The 26,265-nt window shown below is 41.0% G+C and overlaps 1 protein-coding gene across 1 annotated transcript in view; it reads right to left on the reverse strand.

Annotated features, from left to right (window-relative positions):
- The window catches only part of KLHL14 (kelch like family member 14), a 96,134-nt gene extending 80,474 nt beyond the window's left edge, over nucleotides 1-15,660 (reverse strand). Inside the window, exon 1 of the mRNA XM_062200256.1 lies at nucleotides 14,708-15,660. Coding sequence (XP_062056240.1) covers nucleotides 14,708-15,660 — 953 coding nt within the window. The remainder of the gene's footprint in view (nucleotides 1-14,707) is intronic.
- Between the last annotated feature and the right edge of the window lie 10,605 nt (nucleotides 15,661-26,265).

Consider the following 26,265-nt stretch of genomic DNA (forward strand, 5'->3'; position numbering starts at 1 on the left):
TCAGTTAAGCATATTTCTGTTAATTTTGTAACAAACTTCCTCCAAACTGTCTCAATAAGTTACTATCAGCATTTTTCTCTGATCTTCTATAGATAGGCAGCAAAATATAAAACCAAAGCAATTATTTTAGCCCCATGATTTTCAAAGTGTCGCTCAAAATCCACCTGTCACAAAACCACTTGTGATGTTTGCTAAGTATGTATGTTCCTGGAACCATGTTTCTAATGAATTTATTTAGCACCTCTAGGGTAAGCTTGGGGAAGATACATTTTATTAAAAAGCTCTTTGATTCTTAAGAGAATTACTGGTCTAGGCAAGGTTTTATGGGACTGAGGAAAGAGGAGTTGCATTTTCTTCCTCTTCTAGTTTCTCATTGCCTATATAATTTTATCATATAGATCTGGTTGAAAAGTGACATTTCAGTTTCCCTAACCTGTTTTCTACTTCTTTGTTCTTCTTGGCTTTTGTTAGGAATGAATTGTGCCCCTTTCCTACTTGTGAATATATTTGGAGACCATTAAGGAGGCAACAAGCCTCAATGAGGTCATAGAGGCAAGTACTAAGCCAATAGGACAAGTGTCCTTTTAAGAATAGGAAGGCACTCGCCTGATCTTCCACACCCACCACAGGAGTGAGTGCAAAGTTGGCTACCTGCAAGCCAGGAAGAGAGGCCCCACCAGAAATCAACTCTGCTGGTACCTTGGTCTTGAACTTCCAGCCTCCACAAATGTGAGAAAATAAATTTCTGTTAGGCTACCCAATGTTTTATATTCTGTCATGGCAGGCCAAGCAGACTGATAGAATAATTTTAATGACATTAACGGAACTCTTCAGTCAACAGGAATTTAGGACTGAAAAAGATTAAGGAATCTCACTCTCAGCTTTGGGAACTGACACTGGAGAAGGAGCCCTTATGGCCAAACTTGCAGGACTGCCTTGAGGAAAGATCTTCCTAATTGTATCACACAGTAGCTATTCTTTGTAGCAGCCCATCAGCCACACTCCAGAGAATTAGAAGTATGCAGAGACAGGCTTCCTACTTATTCGTCTATTTGAAGCTTTGTGTGCTATACTTATGCAATGCATATTAATGGAAAGCAATGTTGCAATGGAGGAAGGAGCAACAAGGAAGGAAAAAACAAAGATAGTTTTGCACAGAAGTGATTCCTACAAGCTAATAAGGCAGACTCTAACCCCTGTTTAAAGCTATAGATGTGAATTTTGGGGTGTGGTTTAAAAATTTAATATGTTTCTCATGCTACGAGACTATAGCATTTCCTACACACACACACACACACACACAAAATAAATGTAGATCACTCTCCATAAAGAATATTTCTGAGGTGAATATTCTTTCTAAATCTTAGGGTATTGTTTTCTGAAGGTTGGACTATTTGACAACTCTGACAAAAGGCTTGAGTGTATATGCTGTGTGTATATGCGTGTGCGGGGTGGGGTGGGGTGGGTAGCTGTTTCCTACACAGGGGATGTCCCTTCCCTGGGAAGGATTTTTACCTAGACTACTTGCTGCTGGTTTAGTTTACTGCTTCTGAACTCTTGAGAAATCCCAAGCCTTACATTTATTTAAGTGATTTAAGGGTGGTATTTAAATGCTTCCTTTTTACATTTGTTTTTTTCCCTTACAAAATTTTGAGGATGAGCACACCCAAGCAATAGTTTGTCAGGGTTCTGGATGATCTGAAGTGAATACCTGAAATGAAGTACCTTTTCTATGGGACTAAGCCTTCTGCCAAGGAAAGACAATGCCTTCTAGAAAAGGCAAAACAAAACAACAAAAAAAGTGGCTAATTGGGAGAGGTTATCTGCATTTTGGTATCTGTTGGTAATCTATTAAAAGAAACTCTAAAGAGATTATGTACTTTTGATGATACTTTATCTCCCTAAATTCCAGGTAAAAAAAGTATTCACATTAAAATTCTTATGGCCTTGCACTCTAAGTAATGATGATAGCCCAGAGTTGTCTTTGCTATGTGATAGTGATATAACTCTCTTCATAGAAAGCAAAAATTTGATTTTCATAAAGATTCATAATCAAAATAGAGCTGTTCCATCCAGAAGCAGAACCACTAAGCCCAGGAAACAATGTGCTGACCATTTCTTCATATACATACCCTCAAAGCAACAGTGAGTGAAGAAACTGTACCTAACTTACTCACAGTAGTAAGAGTAATTTATTATCAAGAGCTGCAGATATTTTTGTCCCTAAGAAAAATTACCAGGAGATTGTATCAAAGGAAAGAGGAAACTGGACAAGTAATTCTCATGATGAATTTAGCTTTTTCAAGTCAGGATCTGCCCTGGTGATATTTGTAGTGAAGCCCTCAGTTGGATCCCAGCCATGACTGAAAATGTGTGCTTCACTGTTTCCTGCGGATTTACACAAAGAAAGCTTTTGCATCACCATTAAACTGAGAGCTTCGGTTTTTTAGTTTTGTTTTCTTTTGACATATTTCTTCTTCTTATGAGTTATCACTGTCGTGGCAGTCAAAGAATTCCACCTCATTTCCCTAAAATAATTATTGAATAAACATCGTTGGAATAAATATTGATGTGCCTTTAAGAACACTTAAGTAAATAACTTGAATAATGAACCCTTTTTCTCTGAATAAAAGATTTGCTAAAGCAAGTCCAGACTACCATTTGAGAAATACAATGCCTAAGTCCATAAAGCCAAATAATCACACAAAGAAGAAAACAGACAACATCAAAATCAATCACAGGAATTTTTCTCTGCCACATCAAACACCAAGATTTTTAAATGATAATCAAACTCATGTAAAAATTTTTAGAAAAGTTTCCATTGTATCTCTGCATGCATTTTATTTTCATTTTTGTCAAATAGAACACACAAATTCTGTACAATCTAGCCTAGATGTACTCTAGGAACCTTAAGAAAACTTACTAAAATGCTTAAAAGACTCAATGGTAAATAAATAATGCAACTAAAAAATGGCCAAAGCATTTGAACAGATATTTCTACACACACACACACACATTTAAGTGACAAACAAGCACATGAGAATATGCTTACTATGATTAGCATTAGGGAAATGCAAACCACATTGAGAGAGCACTTCACATACACTAAGATAGTTACATGAAAAAGACATACAATAAGTGTGAGTAAAGATGCTATTAAATTGGAACTACCACACAGCTGGGGAGAATGCAAAATGGTGCAGCTGCTTTGAAAAAAAAATTATCTGGTGGTTCCTCAAAAGGTTAAACATTTGCTTAATGTTAACTGAATTACCAAATGAGCTAACACTTCCACTCCTAGATATATGCCTAAAAGAACAGAAAATATAGGTTCACACACACAACTTCGACATGAATGTCAGCTGCATAATTCATAATATCAAAATGTGGAAAAGACCCAAGTGTCATCAACTGTTGGATCAACCCAACATGACAAATTCATACAATAAATATTCAGCCATACAAAGGATTGGAGTACAGTTACATGCTACAACATGTATTGACCTTGAAAATACTGTACTACATAAGATAAATCAGTCATTGCATGATTCCACAATAGGTAAATCTATGGGACAGACAGTGGACAGAAAGTAGATTAGTGGTTATCTAGGGCTAGTATAGGGGAAAGGAAGTGGGGGAGGGAGGTTTATTTCTAACAGGAATTTTTTTTGGGGAAAGAGATTAAATTATCCAAAAATTGATCATAGTGATGGCTGCACAACTCTGTGGATACAGTAAAACCCACTGAATTATATACTTTAAGTGGGTGAATTGTATAATATATAAATAACCATTCAATAAAGCTGTTCATTATGAATTTGCCATTGTTTTTCTAAATTTTCTAATTACTGTCATAAATAGATCAAAAAAATGGAACAGACACCAGGACAGCCTGTGATCTCTCTGGAGGTCACTCAAAGGTGGATAAAATGAACACAAACCTAAAACACAACATGGTAGACAAAATCCATAATGCCTCAGCAGAACAGCTTTGAGACTCAGGCTGCGGCACTCTAACTCTAGAATAGGCAGGTTTCGTGAAATTAGGAGTCCTAATTAACAATTGAACAGAGAGGCAAATCAGATATCCACAAATCTTGCACTTCTATGAAAATAAAAGCTGTCAACTATTAAGTATCCACAGTCACATACTATCCTAATTATTGTACACACATTATTTCAATGTTCACATTTGCCCTAATGAGGTGGGCATTATTATGTGCACTCTATAGGTAAGGAGTCTGAAAACAGGTTAAGAAAATTACCCAAGGATAGGAAGCTTGTAAGTGGTTGGTGTGGGATTGGAACCCACATCTGTCTGACCTTTGGGCACTAATTACTATGCAATTTAGCAGTTTAAGATATTTGCATTATAACCTGAAACTTTTAATCTATTAGGTCTCTCTCTCCCCTTCCTCATTTGGGGTGAACACTTGTGAAAACTTTTAAGAAAATTAGGAATTGTAATTGTCACTGGTGGTCCAATTGCCACAGTAACCAATCCACCAACTTGGTCTGTTCCACACACACTCCTGCCTCTGAGATATTCCCGTCTTGTCAGGGATCCTCAGGGTATCCCACATGAGTAGAAAGTGCTGAGAGCCTGGTGCACATCTTACAGCATTCAAATGTTCCCTTCAAAGTTCTCCTCTCTGACAGATTATACACTCCCACCTCTAAACCCTTGCTTTTGCCCAAGATGCTCTGGTGTGGCTGGGTTTAAGGGGTGCTGAACAGCTGTCTGCTGCTTTGTTCTTTGCAGGATTTACAAATGTGACTGTTTTCTTCTTTTTGGCAACAAATAGAGCCTCCCAACCCAATAATTCCTCATTCAGTGCCTGGCTGAATTGCTGATCATCTCACCCTCACCCCACTTACACAATAAGCATTTATTGGATACCAACACATCTCAGAAATCACTGTACTGAAGATTAGAAGATGGCACCCAACAATATGCACTTTGTACACACACTTCCAGCTCTCCACATATTTCCACAATGCCTCTACATTTGCAGAGCTTCTGTCTTGTGGGATATTGATGCTTTCTCTTTTCCTCCTCCTCTCCATTTCATTGGCCTCGCATGTCTTCAGAGGCACCTGAAGGCACATAAGGCAGGGAAGTGAAACCGCCTGTAATTCTTCAGTTCACTTCTCTGCAGCCTCCAGTGAGCCTCTCCATACGGTGGCCCAGCTGAGCTCAGAGGAAGTTCAGAGTCCCTATGCAGGTGCAATTCACCAACCCACTCACAGGCGCTAGGGGAGCAAAGAAGCCAAACACGTGTGTGAGAGGGTCTGGGAGCAGCAGCAAAGGAAGCCTCTAAACTTGAATGCATGAGATTAAAAAGAATAAGGAGTCTTTTCTCTGAAAGGAAGAAATGAAAGACTTTGACATCTAAAAAGGTCATCAATTTCCCTTTGAAGAATTAAATAGAAATTGCTGAGAGCCATCACAGAGTCTGATTTTTCTCACTTCTTCCTCATGCCCTTGCTTTCACCTTTGGGTCCCTTCAACTTCATTCTTGTAGTCTTAAAAGCCTCTGCTCTGTTTCTGTGTTATCAGTGAAATCACAAATATGTATGTCCTAGGGGTTTGTTTGGGTTTTTTTTTTTTTTTTTGAATGGCAGAAGTACAGTTAGGTAAAATTTGCTTAATGTTATTTAAAGTTATGATAAATGAATTTCAAATAGTATTTTATGTTTCAGCTTTTCATTATCTCAGCTGATCCTTAGCCAAACCCTGTGACAGTGTCACAACTGCAGTCATGAACGTATTTTACTTATGTGGTGGTGCAGTAAGGTGATTCTGAGACAATTACTTAGATTTTTTATTTCAAAAGCAGCAGTGTTTCCATAATAGTATTGGATCTTTTCTTGATTCAACTAAAAATATGCTGACTTTCCCATGATCAAATTTATCTATGTAGCAGCTCATCCTAGCAGGGCCTACCACCCTGTTAGTGTGGACAACCCCGTCAGCAGCATCTCCAGCCACACACACACCCCTTTCTTCAGGGAAAGCACCAAACTCTTTCCTGACTGGGGACTTTTGCATGTGCTCGCTCAGCTTTGCCTCACTCAGTTGCACACCCTGCCTTCCCCCCAGACCCATGTCTAGCTATCTTATGTTTCAAGGTTCATCTTCAACCTTTTCTGCAGAGAAAGTCTTCTTGGGTCATTAAGGTAAGGGTACAGCACTCTGTTTGATGGGGTCCCTGCTAAAGGCACTTTTCTAATCTATAGTAGGTACTGTTAGTGCAATTGATTTGTGTCATAATTTATTCTCTGTCTTTGCTGTAAACTACATGTCAACAAAATGATCTCATTCCTCTTTGTAGCTCAAAATCTAGTAAATTATATACATTTCCTCCAAATCTGCAGGCTACTTCACAGCACAACTTTTCGTTAGTGCTAAATTACAAGACACCATTTCAAGTTCTCACTGAGGGTGTGACATGGGCTTGGGTATGGGTTTAGTAAAAGTGCCCCAGGTTGTGCAGGCCTGCTTGTTCCTTAAGTCTGCTGACAGTTGAAATTCCATTGGGCATTAAGATAATTTTTACAAGGAAGGCAGATATATTTTCATCTGCTTTTAGCTCAACAAATGGTTTGAGCATTGAGCTCTGACACAACTGAAACTACCGTGTTACCTATAGCATTAAGAACAAAAACTTAAAAAGTAAAACACCTTACTAGTTCAGATTATAGAGATATAATAATTGAACTGAATTAAATCATGGGAGTAAAGGAATGTCTTTTTTTCTTTTTGATGGAACTCTGTGGGTAACTGTACATTTTGTAACATCTTGCATGTAGCAGTCTACATGCTGCTTGATTTGAACTTCGTCAGTAAGTAGAGAAGACCTTATCTCCAACTTCTAAGATGTCCTTGCCCATCTTCTTCCACTGCTAGCTCTTGGTTGCATCCTTTTTCAGGTAGTTTATCTCTTAGTAATTTCTTGGATTCCCTATATTTTCTTGTATTTTCCTTACTGCTTGTTTTTCTTTCTTTTTCACTTTCCTATGCTTTATTTTCTCTTATCATTTCCCCACTGCTGTCAGCTTTCCCTAGTGCTTTCTGTTTTACTTCCAATATTGCAAAAAGTTCTAACCTTACTTCCATTAATATGATTTGTGAATCGATAATCGCCTTTGATATTTACAGTAAAATTGGCACACTCCATATATCTTCTACCTTACAACTTACATTGCTTCCTCTGGTTAACTTACCCCTCTGCCTATATCAAAATAGCGTGGTTTTGTTTTCCCTTAAAAATTATTTGTTATGAAGTATCTTGAAGGCTAATAGAAAAGGAGAAATGAATATATTTTCTGAAATTCTAAATGAATGACAGGAGCCATAAACATTTATGGGATAACAATTGCTGAAATGATTTTCTGGAACAAAAATGTAAACAAGGAATTTCCATTAGAGTAGTTTTAGTGTATGTTATTAAAATATGTGGACATTTTTAGAATGCTGGTTTCTACCTTTGTGTTCATCACGTGAAAGTATCACCAATATGAATAGTATTCTATTATCACAGAAACAAAGCTGATACCACTCTGGTAATCTAGGGCTCAGAAATCTAGGGAAAACAACTATTTATTTAAATTCAAGCACCAAGGTTTTGTTTTGTTTCATAATTAATTTTCATAGTTAAACTTCTTTTTATTTAAAAAATGCATTCTATTTTTAATTTATTTTAATTTTTATTTGGGAGGTGGAAAGACAGATAAAGAGAGTAAGCAGGCATTTTCCTGTTTGGTGGCTGACTCTTCAAATGCCTGCAACACCCATGTTGGGCGAGGGCTGGAGATAGAAGATAAGAGTGCAGTCCAGGTCTCCCACATGGGTGGCAGGGGCTCAATTATTTGAGCCATCACTGCTGCCTCCCAGGGTTTGCATTTGCAGGAAATTGAAGTCAGAAGCCAGAGCCAGAAATCAACCCTAGCTACTCTAGTGTAAGACACGGGTATTAACCATCAGGCTAAATGCCCATCCCCAGTTTCATTCTATCTTGAATTAGTCAAGACCATAATCACTAATCTCAGCCATCTAATTATTTAGCCCCTTAATCTCAGAATAGTTAAGTATGGTAGACCAATAGGATAGAATTCTGGCTCCCTAATAGATCCTACCCACTCATCTTCATTGGTTGGGTGGCTTCAACAAGTGTTAGAAGGTAGGACTTAGAATTACTCTGAGGTGAGAGAAAACAAATATGTAGAAGGTGTATATTAGAATTTACTTTTTTTGGAGAAGCCATATGTAAAAACAAAGTATTTTCCAAGTGATGATAAGAACTTTCAACTCAGACTTTTTACCTTCTCTGAGTCTCAGTTTTCTAATCTTTAGAAAGGGCTGAAACAGGGTTGTAAGAATTAAAACAATGTAATCAATAACTCAAGGTCTTAGGAGGTGCTCAATAATAATAGCATTATCATTGGCAAATAACTGGGGTGTGTGTGTATGTGTGTGTGTGTGTAACCATCTTTAAAATTACTTCCATTTTATTTCACATTGGCTTGTTTAATTCACACTGAGATGAACCAAATCTTAAGTGTTTGTCTCAATTATATTTAAGGTCAATAGCAATTCACATCAAACTCACATTTTTGGATCAAGGTCAGGCACTGAGTTAAATGCTCTAGTTACCAATATTCAGAAAAGTGACTTGTCGGGGAGATAAACACAGAAGACAAATTTACATGGGATGGATATTCTCCAGAGAAGACAGAGAGGGTCTGCAGACATACCCAATCCAGTTGATTCATTCAGAGGTCAGGAATCCTGACAACACATGCCCTTTAATCAAAACTGCTGGAGATAGAGGATGGAAGTTAAAACATTAACTATTTTCATTTATATGCCTAGATTAGAAAGCTTGATACTTGCCTGTCAATCTCTGAGAAAGCAGTGCATTAAAATATCCAATTTCTTTTAAAATAGCATATAAACATTATTCAAGCCTAGTCAGGAGGTTATTCCATCATGCTTTAGGAGATTCTATATCCAGTATGCTTGAAAATGTAACTCATTTACAGTTTTAATTAGCCACTATTTGGCTTCCTGGGATCACTATTAAAATCCTCAGGTCTTATTTTGGAAATCTGAAACTAACTTGGCACAGAACAATGATTGTATACTGAATTCTTTCCAATGAAAGGAAGAAGAGGAATAGTGAGAATTTTTTCCATGAGAACAAGGTCAAACTTTTGTCTGCTTTCTTCACTGACAAATCCCAAGAGCCAAGAACAGGGATTGACAAATCATGGCTCCTAAAACAAATCCAGCCCCCTCCTATTTTAGTATAAACCGACACTAAGAATACTTTTTAAATTTTTTTAAATGATGGAAAATATTTCAAAAGGAATATATTATGACATGAAAATTGCATGAAATTTCATTAACCATAAAAGATGTTTTATTGTGCCATAGCCATGCTCATTGATTTGCATATTGTCTATGGCATTGGTGGCACTACCAGGGAAGACTGACTAGCTGCAACAGAGATCCAGTGACCCCAAGCGAAAAAGGATTTTTACTTGGCACTTTTGTGAGAGGGAGAGAGGCAGGCAGGCAGAGAGAGCTCCTATCTGCTGGTTCACGCCCCAAACACCTCTAATAACTGACCAAGGTTGAGAGCTAGATCTTTCATGTGGATGACAAGTATTCAGTTACTTCAGCCTTAAACACTGCCTCCCAAGCTCTGTGTTAGCAAGAAGCTGAAGTCAGGAACTGGATCTAGGTATCAAACTCGGGCACAAACGCCCACCCCTAGAAAATACTACTGACCCCTGACCTAAAACAACCTTTCTTCATCTCATTAAAAATCAAACATATTAATGTTTAACTTTCACACTTTTCTTTCCAAAAGTCTTATATCTACCTACAACTCTAAGGTCAATCATTGGATAACAGCCTTGCATAGAAGGGGTCCCAGTGAGATCTGGCACCCAGTGAGTGAGAACCAGACCCAAGGGGCCCACTACATGGGCTCTGCTGTGTAATTCTGAGTACAGGGCTTCACTTCTGTAGGAACTCATTTTTCTGTCTATAAAATGAGACTAATGATGGTACTCACTCTTTAGGGCAGTTACAGCGCCTCTGTTTGGAAAGTGCTTAGAATGTTACCTGTGACACATAGTAGCTATTGTAAATAAGGTAGCACATTTTCACAGTGTTTTTAACTTAAGAAAGCTAAGAACCTTATACATTAGCTCAGGTAGTAGATCTCAATATATTTATAAAAGTGGGTAAAAGTATAAGTACAAAATGAAATTTGAAAATGTCCAATTTTGTTAGTAGGTCCTCTCTGCCAATATAATACATTAATATCTACCCTAATTGCCTTTTGATTGTAGGACATAACTATTTGGCTGCCATACCTATGATATAATTTTGTAATCAGTGGTCCTATTACAGATAATAAACAAATTGTACCTGAATGGTTGAGTGACTCTTGATACAAAATCTAGCTACTGACAATTTCTAATCTGAAGGTATCAAATTGATATAAAAAAGTAACAATTTAGAGAATGTATAGATACAAGATTAATTTGCTTTATTAAGCCTTTTCTTTAATCTTAGGAAGGAGAACCAATACAAAAATGTTGTCCTACATTTAAAGAATCCCTTTCCAAGCACCAAAGTCAGGAATTAAACCTGCATATTAGGAAATCTAATGGCTTTTTAATCATTACAAGTTAGTTTAGAGGTTAATTAGTACTCCTGATGTTTGAATAGATTTTTACCTTAATTTATGTGAAATCTTTTAATAGACTATGTTTTGTGGAGGGTGAAATCTTTGTAAGATAACCTCCTGTCATCTTTAAAGTGTAATTTCTTAAAAACTACACTTCAGTATGGGACTCTGTAAGGAACGTTAATAGCTTGTGGTTCAATATTTTTTAAAAGTGTAATTATTTTCATGAATATTTTTCTGTTACAAATGTTTTCCTGGACAAGGTTAGATGGAATTTTGTTACATGCAATGGCAACAGATTGAGTAATGTATTGATGAAGTGCAAAGCTAAGCCTTCCTTATTTCATGATCTTAATTCATTCAAATTTCAATAAGCACTCATTTAACTAATACATTAACAATATTGTAATAATATTAATAACATTGTATTAGGTACAATGAAAATGTAGACGCCAATTACTCCTACTCAAATTTGTTTATTTGGGATAGTTACTGAATTATATACTAAAATTTAAAAGTACAAATAAAAAAGATCTTTTTTTTGGGTTGCTAAAGCTAAATTTGGACTAAGTCTTCTGATACTTTTTAATGTAGAAAACATTGCATGTCATGTTATTTTTATGAAATTTACATGCTTTAGGACACTATCATGTTTAGTTTTTCAAAAAAGTTTCAAGAACTTATATCTTATATTTCATTTTTCCTATAAAACAAAAAATAATAAATAAGACTTCAAGATATTTTAATTTCTGGCTATTGAAAAATTGTCATCTTTTAAAAATTTTAATTGGCAAATAAAATTTGTATACATTTTGGAAATACAACTTGACATTTTGATGTAAGTAAATATGGTGAAAAATTTGAATCAAATTAGTTAATAAATCCATTACCTACTTACAGCTCTTCTGTGGTGAGAATGTTTAAAATCTACTCTTGGAAATTTTGAAGCACACAAACATTATTAACCATGGTCATGGAGCTGTGCAACAGATCACCAGAACTTCTTCCTCCCGTTTGACACTTTATATCTTTTGTCAAGTCCTGTCATTTTAAATTACTTATGTATGTATGTAATATGTTGGCTCTTTTATGCACTATCCTACTGTTTAGTTTGTTAGAATAGAAATCAATTCTGACTGCAATTGGCATACTCAGGAAAACTAATCAACTAGAGCAAAAATTTTAAATTTAGTATTTATTTAAAGACTTACTTGGATTGCTTTACTTTTTAGACCAAATAAAATTCAAAATTATGTTTAAAATCATTTTTAAAAGGAAAAGAAATAAAACAAAAAAATCATTTTAAAATTACTGTTATTAAATTATCTCTACTTTCTATAGATTATATCTATTCTTAAACAAGTAAATTCTCTTTTGAAGTTATTCTACTCTATCTTGTACTTATTCCAACATATTGGTCACTTTTAATTTCCCATCACTATCTCCAAATTTAAAGTCTTTCTTATTCAGACTTTAAAAACTATAGGTGGAAAAAATATAGAGAGAATACCTTTCCATTCAATTATCTTCAATAAAAATGATCTCAAAAACAATTATTGAAAGAATTTATCCCTTTGTTAATCTACACAGAAAGCTGAAAGAATGTTCTTATATCATGCTGTTGGTATAGTCAATGGGCTGATTTAATACTGTTGGTTGCAACTTACAGTATTTTCATCCACATTAAAGTTAAAATATTGGTGGTTATTTTTGCATTCTTTCTGTGAATTAAAGTTGGAATAATGCCACTACTCCCTACAATTTAGCACACTATAGTTACTAATAGTGGAACAAAGTCTAAATTATATTACTTTGGGATCAACCATAGGTTCGCATGAACAATTTCCTTTTCTGTATCTTCCTTTTTTAAAGGAAAATGCAGTTTTTCCCCTGCTGCAGAAGTATCAGATTCTTGCAGCATCCATGACACTTGTAAGCATTCAGTGGTCAGACACCACTACATATCCTTCAAATGATATGGCCCAGTGAAGCCGGAAGCCTGGTATCTCAGCCATCCACCAGGACAGAGCCAGCAGGCCCCAGCTGGTGTGTTGAATCCAGAGTAAGGTGGGAAATGGAATTTGCATTTTGAAAGTAAACTCACCTAACATTGAATCTTTGGACATACCTATTAAAGTGCATTCAGGGCTTCAGAAATTATTGGTTCAAATTTATTTATAAAGCTCATTTTCCAAAATTACTCTAGAGCAATTAAATCTTAATTTTATGAACCCTCTGTGTTTTTGAATTTACACTAGATTATATATTTTTTAAATTTTGATTAAATGTTGTTCAAGACTGTTTTGTCTGAATCCTTGAATATGTATGACATATGCTAAATGAAGTATATTTATAAGTCTTTTAAAAGTGATAAGAAGGAAAATAACAGTATTAATCACCAACACCCACTGGAGTAGTGACATTTGCCCTTCACTCTGAACTTGCCATTTTGAGCTTCAGATCAATGAAAAACTCTTACAAAACAAAAACTCATTCATGTTCTTGTTTTCACTTGGACTCCTGTGCTCACTGCTCAGGAACACAGAGGTTGGAACTCTTGCCCCTGTTACTGTCTTCCTGTCATCTTTTGACACCACAGTCATTAACCCACCTCGTGCAGATACTAGGACAATTTACTTAAAGGATGTCTTACAAGTTCGAGATGTCTCACGTCTCCCATTGGCCTAGAGTTACCTAAACAACTGTAGAGAATATCATCTATTTCTTAGACCTTTAGTTACCCAGGTGTGGTAGAAGTATGATGAAAACAATCCCCAGCCCCAACCAAACCTTTAACTCCGTAACACTGCATGTAGGTTGGACTCCGTCTTTCAGACAGCATTCTGAATAGAAAATGCCATGATACATTTTCAAACCAAGCATTTTCCTCATGTAACACTTTGCAGTTTAGGCTGGGTCCGCCTGGCATGTGGAATCATGCTTTATGGTGAGAAACCAAGAGGGATACTGTGTCTCTTTTCTAAAAGGAGAAAGAAACCCTCTTCCAGGGCTCATTAAAAAGGGTTTTAAAATTGGAGCCAATAAAACACTACTGTCAATTCCTCCAGCCTTTTCTTCTCAGCAGCATTTTAAAGAGGCATCATTTCTCTCTCCGTTTGGACATGAAGCTCTCTGCTGGCAACACACACGCAGACATTCTAAATGGCAACAACAACAAAACCAACTCCTGAGCAGGCACACAGACCAAGTGGAGCTGGGAGACTGCAATCCCCCCTTCCGATCCCCCCAGCTTCCGATTCTCAAATGGATTCTTTTTTGAGATAGGAGCCCCCAGGCAGGATTCACTCTGCCACCCTGACATCTCTTGCTTTGCTTTCCTTCAAAAGTGGAAAGCAAAGGCTTTCCCCCAATAGGAAAGTTTGCCTGAGCACGCGATGCCAGCATTTTCGGTAGCGACCCTGATAGACAAAGCTTTGGGGAGCTTAACCTCCAAAGTCAGAAGACCCCAGGCGCGAGTAAACCAAAAATAACTTGTGTGCAGGACAGAAAGACTACCACAGCCCTCCTCTGACAGCGACGCCTGGGTGCTTCTGCTGCCCAAGGCAGGAAGAGGAGGGGTCGGCGACGACTTCCCATCACAGACTCCCTTACCCTGGTGAGCAAGTCCACCTTGAGATGTGGAGGGAGGGCTGGCTCAGACGGGCTTGCAAAGCTGTACGTCTAATGGCCAGGCCTTCGGCCCCAGCCGCCTGCCAACTTCAGGCTGGGACTCCAGGGTTCTCGCTCGGGGGCTTTCCGAGATTCAGGGCCTGTGTCCGCTCAGGGATGCTATCAGGCCAGTTCCCCGCTGACCTTTGAGGGCCTCTGAAGTCAACTTTCCCCCACACAGTCAGAAGTGTTTGCGCTTCTTTCCATCTTACCAGAGCCTCCCGCACAGCCCACCCCTCTCCCCCCTCTTCCCTGCCCCCTCCCCTCCCTCCGGCCTCTCGTCCTCCCCCCCCCTACCCCTTTGCGCCCCCCCCCCCTTTGTTGTCTCCTACCTGCTGGCCAGGCTCTGCCTGCAGTGCTGCCTGAAGGGCATCAGGTGGTAGTTCATGGCGTCCAGTAGCAGCTTCTGGCAGACCGGGTCGGTGCGCATGAAATCCACAGACTGGACCCGCTCCACCAGCTCCGGGGCCGGGATGAGCGCGAAGCGGAGGCGCTTCATGAGGTCGGGCGCGTACTGCATGCGGGTCTCGCGGTCGTGCTCCAGCCACAGCACGGACATCTGGAAGAGCGCCAGCTCTGACTCCACGGGGGGCGGCAGCGAGTCCAGCAGGGCGCGCATCTCCTCGAAGTTGAGCAGCAGCACATCCTCCACCAGGTACTTGTTGGCCAGCTTCTTGGTCTCCTCCAGGCCGTGCAGCGCGGCGATCTTGCACACCTGCTTGTAGTTCTGCACCGAGATCTGGTCGTTGAGGAACTGCACGCAGAGCTTGGTGACCTGGGGGATGTGCAGGATCTTGCTGACCGACAGCACCTCCTCCACCGTGTCCAGGGACAGGGTCACGTTGGCCGTGTAGAGGTACTCGAGCACCAGGCGCAGCCCGATGGACGAGCAGCCTTGCAGCACCAGGTTGTTGATGGCCCGGGGGCTGGTCAGCAGCTTGTCGTCGGGGGAGGAGGAAGGAGTCCCGGGCTCCTCCTGCGGCGGCGGCGGCTGCTGCTGTGGCTGCTGCTGCGGTGGCGGCGGCTGCTGTTGGTCCTTGGGGGCCCCCAGGCCGTCCTGGCCGCCGACCCCTCCTCCCCCGAGAGGCGGGTGGCTGGAGAAGAGCGATCGGAAGTACTGCGAGCAGGAGGCCAGCACGGCCTTGTGGCAGTGGAACTGCTGGCCCTGGGCCGTCAGGGTCACGTCGCAAAACAGCTGCTTCCTCCACAGCAGGTTGAGGCCGTGCAGCAGGTTGTCGCTGTGGCTGGGGTCGAAGGTGGAGGTCCTGTCCCCGGATCTGGACATGGCGAGCTGGCTGGGCGCACCTGGCTTTAAACCCTCCTCCAACCTGGCAGACAGGGGTGGGGGATGGGAGGGAGGGGAGCGGGGTGGTGGAGGGGGTGGGGTGTGGTCGGGGTGGGGAAGGGTGTGGAGGGGAGGGGAGGGCGAAGAACAACAATCAAGGCTCAGCCTAGCTCCCACCCGGCGCGCTCGGGACCCCGACGCTTGCAGGAAGGTCTGAAGGCGCTGGATCCGTGAGCGCCACCCGAAGGGCCCTGCCTGGGGTCCGGGCGCCCGCTCTGCTCCCCCGCTACTCCTCTCGCCACCTCCTGCGCACTTTGTCCCTCACTTTCTTAAAACCACCCGGGCTCGGCTCCGGGCAGCGAGAGCGGTGGCAGCAGCGACGGCAAAGTGGCGGCTGAGGCCGAGACACCTCGTGGGCTCGTGTCCATGCCGGGCCGGTTGCAGGGAAAGGCCGCGAAGTGGGGAGCCGGGGGTTGCCCCGGGAGCGCAGAGGCGACGGACGGCGGTGGTTCCAGGTCAACTTGTGCCCGAAGCTTTGCCGCTCGCAGTTGGCCCAGTTTGGGGGAGGCCGGAAAGGGGGCCACATAAGCGTGCGGGTGGGCGACTGTCGGCTCCCCCAGAGCTGGGCACCCCTTCGATTATCCTTGCTGCCCCGCCAAACTCCTGGGCTAATAGTCTGAGGGAGGAGATAAAGCCCTTTCTTCTCCCGGGAAAGTGCAGCGGAGCGCGGCGAGGAGCAGCTCGGTGGACTCGGCAGAGGCGGGAGCTGTCCTTATCAATTCTAGCTCATTTCCCTCACCCCGGCCCTGCCCGCTTCCCTGCTTCGCAAACTGTTGGTTTCCCCGTCACCACTCAGTTTTGCTAATTTTCCAGAGGCGCCTTTGAACCTGGCAGGAGAGCCCTTGCACCAGTGTGCTCCCGACCCTGGCCCCTCTCCCCGCCTCCTGCAGGTCAGGGCTCGGAAGTTCAGACGCCCGTGCCACCCCCCAGCCACGTCCCCTCCCCGCAGCGCCAGGCGGCAGGGGGAAGGTGGGGGTAGGGAGTGGGGCCACAAGGGTGGGTTTCCAGCAAGAACCGGGAGGCCGGGAGGGATTCCCGCGGACGGCTCTTCCTCCCGGGCCCCAGGCGCAGTCGCTTTAACTCCAGTTAACTACGAGAAGTTCAAGTTAGAAAGCAGGTGTTGGGGGAGGGGTGGGGGTTTCCTTTTTGCGGGTGGGTGGGTGGTGGGGCGGTCCGGTGCCGGGTCCCTGCTACCCCCACTCCCCCCGCCAGCCTCCCCAGCCTCGTCGCCGGCAGCCGCTGCTTCCTTACGAATTCCTAGGTGCAGCCCCCAGCAACCCCCAGCAACCCCCACCACCACGCGGGCACCCCCCCACTCCCCCGGCCCTGGAACTACTTCTCCAAAAAGTCTGAGCCGCCCGAATGTAGGTGGCGGAGGGTAGGGTGGGGGAGGCGAGGCGAGGCGAAATCCGCACGCCCGGTCCTTAACCTGTAATTGCACCTTACAGGGCTAAGCCGAAAGGGACCCTCTCTGCCCACATCCGGCCCGCACGCCCGCCGGCCGCCAGAGCCGCCGCCGCCGCCCGGCTCCGAGGGATCCCGCCGGACCTGCCCCTTCCACTGCGGCTCACTCTGCCCTGCCTGGCGCCAGTCCTGGATCGCCCGCTTCCTATTTATACCAGACCCGGCTCCTCTCCACTCACTTTACCATCCCATTGCAGGTGGACCCTCACCTCGCTCGCGCTCCCGCCCCCGGCAGCACCCCCGCCCCCGCCCTCCAGATCTCTGGTTTGCCTGAGACATCTCAGAGTCTCTGCCTGGAAGTGGACCCGGTCATACCTCTCTCCGGCTCTCCCCGCTTCACTGTCTCCACCCCCCCCCCCCATCTTTTCCTATTCCCCTTCCTTCTTGGATGCCTCCCCCCACTCTGCTTATTTCTTGCAATAGGAGTTGTATTCTTTATGAGCGTTTGCCACACACCTGCCCCCACCCCTCTGAACGGCTCCTTTCCCTTCCCCCCCTCCCCCCAACAACCCAAAAGACATGACAAAAATACACACAAGGCAGACACAAGGCCAGAAACTTACCTGCTCTCAACCAGCTGCAAAGTCAAGGCTCACTTAAGCTCCCCCCCAAAAAATCAATTGTCGTTCCTTTTTAAAGGTTTGCTCTCTCCTTGGGAGGGGGGGGGAAAGCACCTTCTGGTTCCCAACTCCAGGCAGTCACTCTTTACAATTTATTTTGTCGTACATCATTTGATCACCATGAATTAGCAACAGCAAGAAAATGTAGGAGAGGGAGAAAAGAGAGAAAGAGAGAGGGAGAGAGAGAGAGAGAGGAGAGAGAGAGGGAGAGAGAGAGGGAGCAGAGCTTTCTGCAAGAGAAGAAGAAGAAAAAATGTACGTGTGACAAATTATGCTACCAAGAAACAACACATCATTATCCTTGGGCCTGGGGCTCAGTGAGTCGTAACGAGAGTAATAGGAAATCCACGGTTGGGGAGAGAAACGGTCGTGCTTGGCCAGTAGAGAGAGACCATACAGGGGGATGGATGCTGGAGAGACTCGCAAAATTATGGCTCAAGGCTATTGTAAAAATTGTCGAGCGTAAATGACTGCGATTTCAAACATCTTTGGAAGAAAGAAGGGGAAAAAGCGAGCCCCCCCCCTTCCTCCCTCTCCCTCTCTCTCCCTCTCTTCTCTCTCTCTATAAAGAACCGTCAAGTTTTAGTGCGCATTGCTAATTAGTCAATTTCTCTCTGCCTTCACAGGCTGGCGACTTCGCTGCTGAGCTGAAACTGCTAATTTCTGTGACCAGCTTTTTTCTTAGCTGTGATCTGGATGAATGAGTAGCTGTCTCACAGAGATGACAAAAATAAACTCTAATCCCCCCCAAAATTTCCACTACATCTTTCTCATGCATAGATTTATGATCTTCAAGCGCTCTGTGCAATATGCAAACTTTTTGTGTGTCTGTATATATGCTGTTGTTTCCAGATTTCACTACATTGGTATGCAGCTTGTCCCCCTCCATTCCCCCACCCTGCCACCCCCCAAACACATATACTCCATGAAAGGCGGAAGCCATCTGATATCCAAGTATGCCAAATGACACTTTATTGTATCTTGGTGTTTGGGGGCTGGGTCTGACTTGGAGAACCTTGGCCTTTGCCCAGGGGGTGAGTGGCTGAGTGCACACACCTGAGGTGGGGGAAGCAGCATTGGTAGAGAGAATGGAGGCCAACCCCTGGCTTAACATTTTTTTTTTTTTTTTTTTTTTGCACTGTCCCGGCTTTATGACCTTATTTGAAAACACATTTTCTCTCTCATTTTGTCAGGTTAAACAACTGCCTGTGAAGTTCCCTACTAGCTCTTCAACAGATAAGGGTTCCGAAGGCTTCTTCTTCTTCTTCTTTTTTTTTTTTTTAAATGGGAAGATGATCATCTTGTCAGATTTGTATTTCAATTAGGACACTTTGATTTGCAGGAGCTAGACTTAAGTGCTAGGAAAGCAGGTGCAATTTCATAAAATGTAACCTTTCAACTCTGGAGCTCTTCAGGTAGGTCAGGGGGACTACAGCCTCATGTGTATGACCCTGGTTAGCATGCACCACAGACCCCCTGCCTGTTTCTGGATTTTAGCTGTGCCTGAGATTCATGTGCATTTTGGTAGAGGACTTGTTCTCCAGACTTATCTCATGATGTATTGCACCTTTACATTTATAGCCCTGCATTTCAGTTGTCAATGGGGGTTGGAGGTGTCCCACAAAGGCAGGGAAAAAAAAAGTAGGAAAAAGAAGGTATGCCCTTGAATAAAATGGACAGGAACGAAAGCTGGACATCATTTAAGCTGAGTTCTGTTTGCTATTAAGCCTATGAAAATGGTTTATTCTAATCTCTGTGTGCTCCGATTAGTAAAGTTATTAACATACACATGTGGGCACCACTGAAAGTCTGTCTTTTAAGCTCCCCCGTTGACTTGTGAGAGATGGAAAGACACCTGCTCAGGGGAGGGGGAAACTGAAAATTTTTCAGGTTCCGAAATTGGGAATTCCCCATTCAGAATGATAAACGTTAGCATGCGTATGGGATACTTACTCTTAAATAAATGAATAAGGATAGAACCAAAGCATTTATATCTCGCATAGGCCCTTTTCTATAGAAGTCCTAGGTTACCTGAGAGTAAGACCTTATTCTGATCCCTCTGAGATGCTGCACTCTCATACTCAAAGTTATAATAGCAAAGCACCAATACCTGGTAAAATAATAGAAAAGGATTTGTTGTTGTTTAGGGCAGGGGAAAGAAGAACAGATTACCTAAATCCCCTGGTATTACTAATTGGTCTGCTATTTTTTTTTTCATTTCTTGAATTTTCTTTATTTGGGTCTTGAACAAGAAGGTTGTACAACTATAAGACAGAACCATTTTGGGGGGTCTGTGTCATTAGCAATGAAATCTGTCAAGTATGTGGAGCGTCATCAAACTCTCACTTACAAAGTGCTACCTTTATGTTGGGTTTTGGGTGTTGGTCTTCTAGAAGCTTCCAGTGTGGTATTTGGAACTAAACCCAAAGGTGAATAATAATAGTACTGATCACTTGACTTATTACCATTTTCCCATTTTATCATGAAGGAAGTAAAGTGTGAGTATGTCTACGGTCTCAAAATACCTTAGCTTCAAATTTTATCTTTTTAAGTTGATCACTGATGATGATTACTAAGCTTTTTATTGCTTTCAAAGAATATAAAAAGTACATTTCAGAAATATTAACCTCCTTTCATTTTAATGCCTATTTAGCAACTAAGTGGAAGGGGAAGAGTAGGGTTGGGGCTCACGATTAATTCTAAAACAGCTGTTGAAGTGAATAAATCTTTTTTTCTTCTGTATTTCAAAGTTACCCTATCTGATAATGTTTAAAATTTCAGAGAAGAATTACAATTATTTGTATTTTGTAGGCATTTAAAAAAGAATATTGCTATAAAAAAGATCCTTCATAATCTGCGCATAAACTAGCATATAGATCGTGTAAAGCTCACTCCTCCAATATCTTGCACTGGCTTTGACTGAAATTATTGCAGAACTCACAAATGATATGAGACTATTTACAATAAATTCCGTTATGAAAGATTCAATTTGCAGCAATCAGATGCTAGCTACTAAGCGATTGTAAGTATTTGAATTTTATCCTGCTTCGCTGTTCAACGTACAGAAATTGCATCTGTGTGTTTGATCTGTCCTGCTGAGCACTATCAGCAGCTTGCATCTCTGCCACTATTGTTTTTAAAATGGCAGGAAAGACGTGACTAGTCAAGAGCACTCAGCAGGATGGATTTCACGTGGCAGAAGAGAAGCCAGAATTGTCTCTGGAAAAAATATAATCATGTAGTCCTCTAATTCAAGCAGTCATCATACTTCGACTGAATTATCAAAATTATTCATCAGTGAATCTGCCTTTAAACTATGTACAGTAGGGAGATTCTGAAACTATCACCACTGAGCAGTCCACGAGAGCTGTGGTTAGCTCTGAGTGATCTGGTTGGCCTTCAAGGTGGCAGAAATCCACGTGTATCAGTGGATTACTTACTCGGGATCATCTCACTGGACTGGAAGAACTGAGATTATCTTTAGAGCAGTTCTAGAAGCGTTTTGCTGCCCAACATGAAAGGGTAACCACAGTAAAACTTTATTTTCCTCTCTCTTGACTTTTCTGCTTTAGATGTATGAGCTATCACCAAATTATGTAAACATCAGGTTCTGTCCTGGCCTCTATTTCTTTTAGTTAGTAAATGCTACTTCTATGTGGCCTGGCTATTGAAATTGCCATCACTGCAAAATGGACGGATAAAAAGAGGAATTATTCTGTTTTACAGATGGAATAAAATTGAGGAAAGAAGGACCACATAGCTCCCTCAAAGCAGGGAGTAGCAAAACCTGCATATAACTCATAGGTTTCTAGTTTTTAAATTTTGAGTAGAGATGGCCAGGGCTATCACAAAGAAGGAGAAAAAAAATCTTCAGTAACAATAAAAAGCAAGAAATGGTGCTATTGGCTATTATTTACTGGTGTTCCAGTGTCAAGCCCAGCTTTTGTAAACTGTTCTCCAGACTCCCCTCACTATGGTAGTACCAGCCCCTGGCTTCGGTTGTGTTCTTGTGACAGGCCTTGGTTCGCTACACAATAGAAATCCCACACATTGTTCAAGATTAAACTCAGGTTTCTTTCCCTGGCAGCCTCAAACAATAATTATTGCTATTATATACTGAGCTCATTACTTGCATGGTGGACACCCTTCTAGATGTTTTGTTGTCTTAATCCCCTTGCTAATCTTATGAGAGAGTATGGCCAATAGCAAAAATGACGGCACCTCTCCACACTTCCTGGTGTATGCACCCTGTTTTATTGTGACTTTGCTGCTCTTACCATCCAGAGTGGAGTTTATTTCCCCCCTCCTGGAAACTGACCTAGCCTTGTAGAAAGCCTAGGCTAGCCTGGTAGAAGGTGAGACGCTCTCCAGCTCACCTGATAACTGAATTCAGATGCGTGCATGAGTCTGGCAAAGACAAGAGAACCGGCCTGTTTCCAATTATTGAGCTCCAGAACCCTGAACTAAATAAATGGCCACTGTGTTAAGTCTTTAGTTTTTGGGGTGATTTGTTCCATAGTAAAATTATCTGATAAAGGTACTATTATTATTGTTATACCCATGAAATGCAAAGAATTGCACGTGAATTTTTTAGGTTCACACAGCTTCTCAGAGGTAGAGGTGAGGTTCAAACCAAAGCTGCTTCACTCCAGAGAGCCACAAAATAGATACCCATGTTCCATGTATTTTCGTTCACTCATTAAGTATATTAAGTATTTATCACCCAGCAAAACAATGTGTTCAATGCTGAGGATACAATGATGACTAAAACTGCATCCTTGCCCTCAAGGGGCTAACATTCTAGTGGAGAAGACAGGCAGATAAATTAGACACAGCAAGTGAATAATTACAATTTACAATAGCTCTAATAAGGGTGCATATAAGGAACTACTGGAGCAGAAAGAAGCAGGCCCCTAACTTCCTCATGGTACTATTATTTGCAATAGTCTTTTGGCACTTATTATTTGCTGCTTTGTTAATTACTTATTTAGGGAAATCTATTTTATTGACCTCAACCAGAATATGAGCTTCTAGAGAGGAACAAGCCTTCTGCCTGGTAAAACCCTCCCGTGGTGCATAGTTGTATACCTCAGCCACAGTAGTTGTTGAATAAATACACTGATTGGTAATTAAAGGTGAATTTTCAAAATAGTTTAAAATTATTTATTGGAAAGGCAGAGTGATAGAAGGAGAGGGAAAAGGAGAGAGGAAGAGAAGATTTTCCATCTGCTGGTTCACTCAGGAGCCTAGAACGCCACCAGGCCGCCCTCCATAGGTGGCAAGGGCCCAGCACTAGGGCCATCCTTTGCTGTTTTCCTGCACACTAGCTGGGAGCTGGATCAGGAGTGGAGCAGCTGGTGCTTACACTGTGTCTCTCATGTGGTGTGCCAGCGTTGTATCAGCAGCTTAATCCACTGCACCACAATGCTGGCCCAGGTACTTATTACTAATGTTAGTTTGGTGATAGATTACAGAATGTGTTTCTGACTCTGAAAAGTGACTTCTTGGCAACAAGCCTTCACGTCAGGGACTGGGATGAGAGAGGATGGTGGTGTGCTTTGGCTTCTTTCTCTGACATTACCAGTGACTGCGGACAAATCACTTATTTTTTTAGGTCCATTGTTCCCAGATTTGGAGACAGGTAGCATTTCCTTCATTTAGTGTATAGGACTGCATTGAAGAGAAGTGACCAGAATGAATGCTCCCTAAAGCACACTTGGGAACTTTCCTAGTTGCTGAAGATTTAAACAACAAGAAAAAAGAAAAGCATTCTTGTTCCTCTGATAATTAGACCAGGAATATTTACCCATTCATCTTCATGGAAATGGTCAGATACAAACAGCAAATCAAAACTATGCAAGTACTTTGAATGCATTGACAAAAAATTATAGTATGTATATCTACAAATTATTTTATATGCATCAAAAGTTTTCAAGAATCAAAGTTTATTTATTTTTTTGACAGGCAGAGTGGACAGTAAGAGAGACAGAGAGAAAGGTCTTCCTTTTTTCCTTTGGTTCACCTCCCCATGGCCACTGCGGCTAGCACACTGCGCTGATCCGAAGCCAGGAACCAGGTGCTTCTCCTGGTCTCCCATGCGGGTGCAGGGCCCAAGGACTTGGGCCATCCTCCACTGCACTCCCGGGCCAGAGCAGAGAGCTGGACTGGAAGAGGAGCAACCAGGACAGAATCTGGTGCCCCGACCGGGACTAGAACCCTGTGTGTGGGCACAGCAGGCAGATGATTAGCCTAGTGAGCCATGGAGCCGGCCCTGCTACCACTTCTTAAAAAATGGAAATATGTATTACTGTGTTTTTAATATCTACTGGTACACTGAAAAAGTGTATAGCCGATGGAAACAAATTATCTGTTTATTAGTCGAATGCCCATATGCCTAATAATCAAGGATAAATCAAATATTTTATCGCTACAACTGTGAATAACCTTCACAGGTGACATGCTTATACCACTGCTCTTAGCTTCCTTCATTGTATTCCTATTTTCAGAGTGGTCTTTATCCACTGCTGTCCTACTTCCTTCATGATATCCTTCCTAGTCCTCCATCCCACACAGTATAGCCTATCCTACTTTTATTATTTGCTTTATAAACCCATATTTCATAGTATTTCAGAATAGCATTCAAATTCCATGAATTAATATTAATATCCTGTTGAAGTATTTTCAGTTGGCTGAGGTGACAATTAAATAATTCTGTTGGGTGTTTCATTTTTTAAGGCAGCTCACAAATTCTAGAAAAAAGTTGCTCAAAATCTAATATTAACTTGCATCTGCAACTATTATAAAGTGATAAATTTGAATTGCAATCTTTTCATGTTGTCTTTACATTTTACTGAGCTCAATGATAGAATAAAACAAGGGTCAAGATAAGGACTAGCTAGTTAAGAATTCTTGGGTTCTATTGCTTGGTAAGGTGACTACAGATAATGTTAACATACTGGATACTTTGTTCTAAAAATTAAAAGTAGAAGATAGGATTTCAGATGCTCTCATCATACAGAAAAGTGTTTTTAGAAACAGATATATTGTGATTAAACATTACACAATGTATACATATATTAAAATATCACATGGTACCCCATAAACATGTACAATTTTTTTATGTCAAGATTATATGTCAAGATTAAAAAAAAAAAACTAAAAGAAGGTAAAGGCTGATTGAAATCATATGGGGAGATTCAAATTCCACCTGCAAGAATTTTTGGTCCTTTTAAAAATTTTAATTTTAATTTTAATTAATTTTTTAACAGATTCAGTGATTTGTAGATACAATTCTAAGAACATAATGACATTTGGTCCTTTTTAAAAATCTCATTTTAAATCTACATTAATTTCCTTGGCTTTTAAATAGAAGCCAAAACAAACCAAATTTTTCAGAAAGTTATGAACACTCTTACTATGTAAGATGTAGGTCTTAGAGATCTTAATTTTAAGACAAGCTTTCAATTATAACTGTCTTCATAAACCTGAAATGTATATACTGTAGGCACCAAATTTCCTGGCGTGTCTAAAGTGAATAACATCTGTTGAACCAGGTATATATATAACATTTGTTATATATGTATCATATATATCACATATATATCAATATATATCACATTTATATCAATATTTATTTGCCTAATGAGCATGGGTAAACATTTTAGATATTATGCATAATATTTAACTTTGAAGTGAAACATTTATATGTGTATATGTGCATTGTAATTATTGTTCCCTAAAGTGAGTATTTCTCAATATGGGTAACTATCAGTATGTGCCAACTTTGTTTTCTTTTTGTTTAAACTATCACTAATATAACATTTTATTTATTTCTTTAGATTTACAGGAAAATAGCACTATTAACATCTGGCATTAATTTTGTGAATGTGTTACTATTAATCAATAATATTTATGAATCATTACTAGATTAAGCACATAGAATATTCAGATGCCCCCAATTTTTTGAAATGTCACTGTCCTGGCCCAGGACTATACTTTTTTAAAAATTTTATTTAAGGGGTACAAATTCAGGCTTTTCATATTTACAAATTTAGGAACATAGTGATTCTTCCCAACCTACCCTGCCTCCTGCCCACACTCCCAAATTTCTTCCTCCTTCCTCTCCTATTCCCATTCTTATTTTTCACAAAGATCTATTTTCAGTTAACTTTATACTCATAAGAGTAACCCTACACTAAGTAAAGAGTTCAACAAATAGTATGAAGAAGAAAAAAACAAAAAATATTTTCCTCAGCAGTTGAGACAAGGGCTGTTCAAAATCATGGCATCTCAAAGTGTCAATTTCACTCCTATAAATTACCTTTTAGGTACTCTATTATTTACTACAGATCAGAGAGAACATATTGTATTTGTCTTTTTTGGACTGGCTTATTTCACTAAGTATAACAGTTTCCAGTTGCATATATTTTGTTGCAAAAGACAGGGTTTCATATATTTTTTA

Source organism: Lepus europaeus, chromosome 9 (assembly GCF_033115175.1).
Source record: "Lepus europaeus isolate LE1 chromosome 9, mLepTim1.pri, whole genome shotgun sequence".
Taxonomy (NCBI): Eukaryota; Metazoa; Chordata; class Mammalia; order Lagomorpha; family Leporidae; genus Lepus; species Lepus europaeus.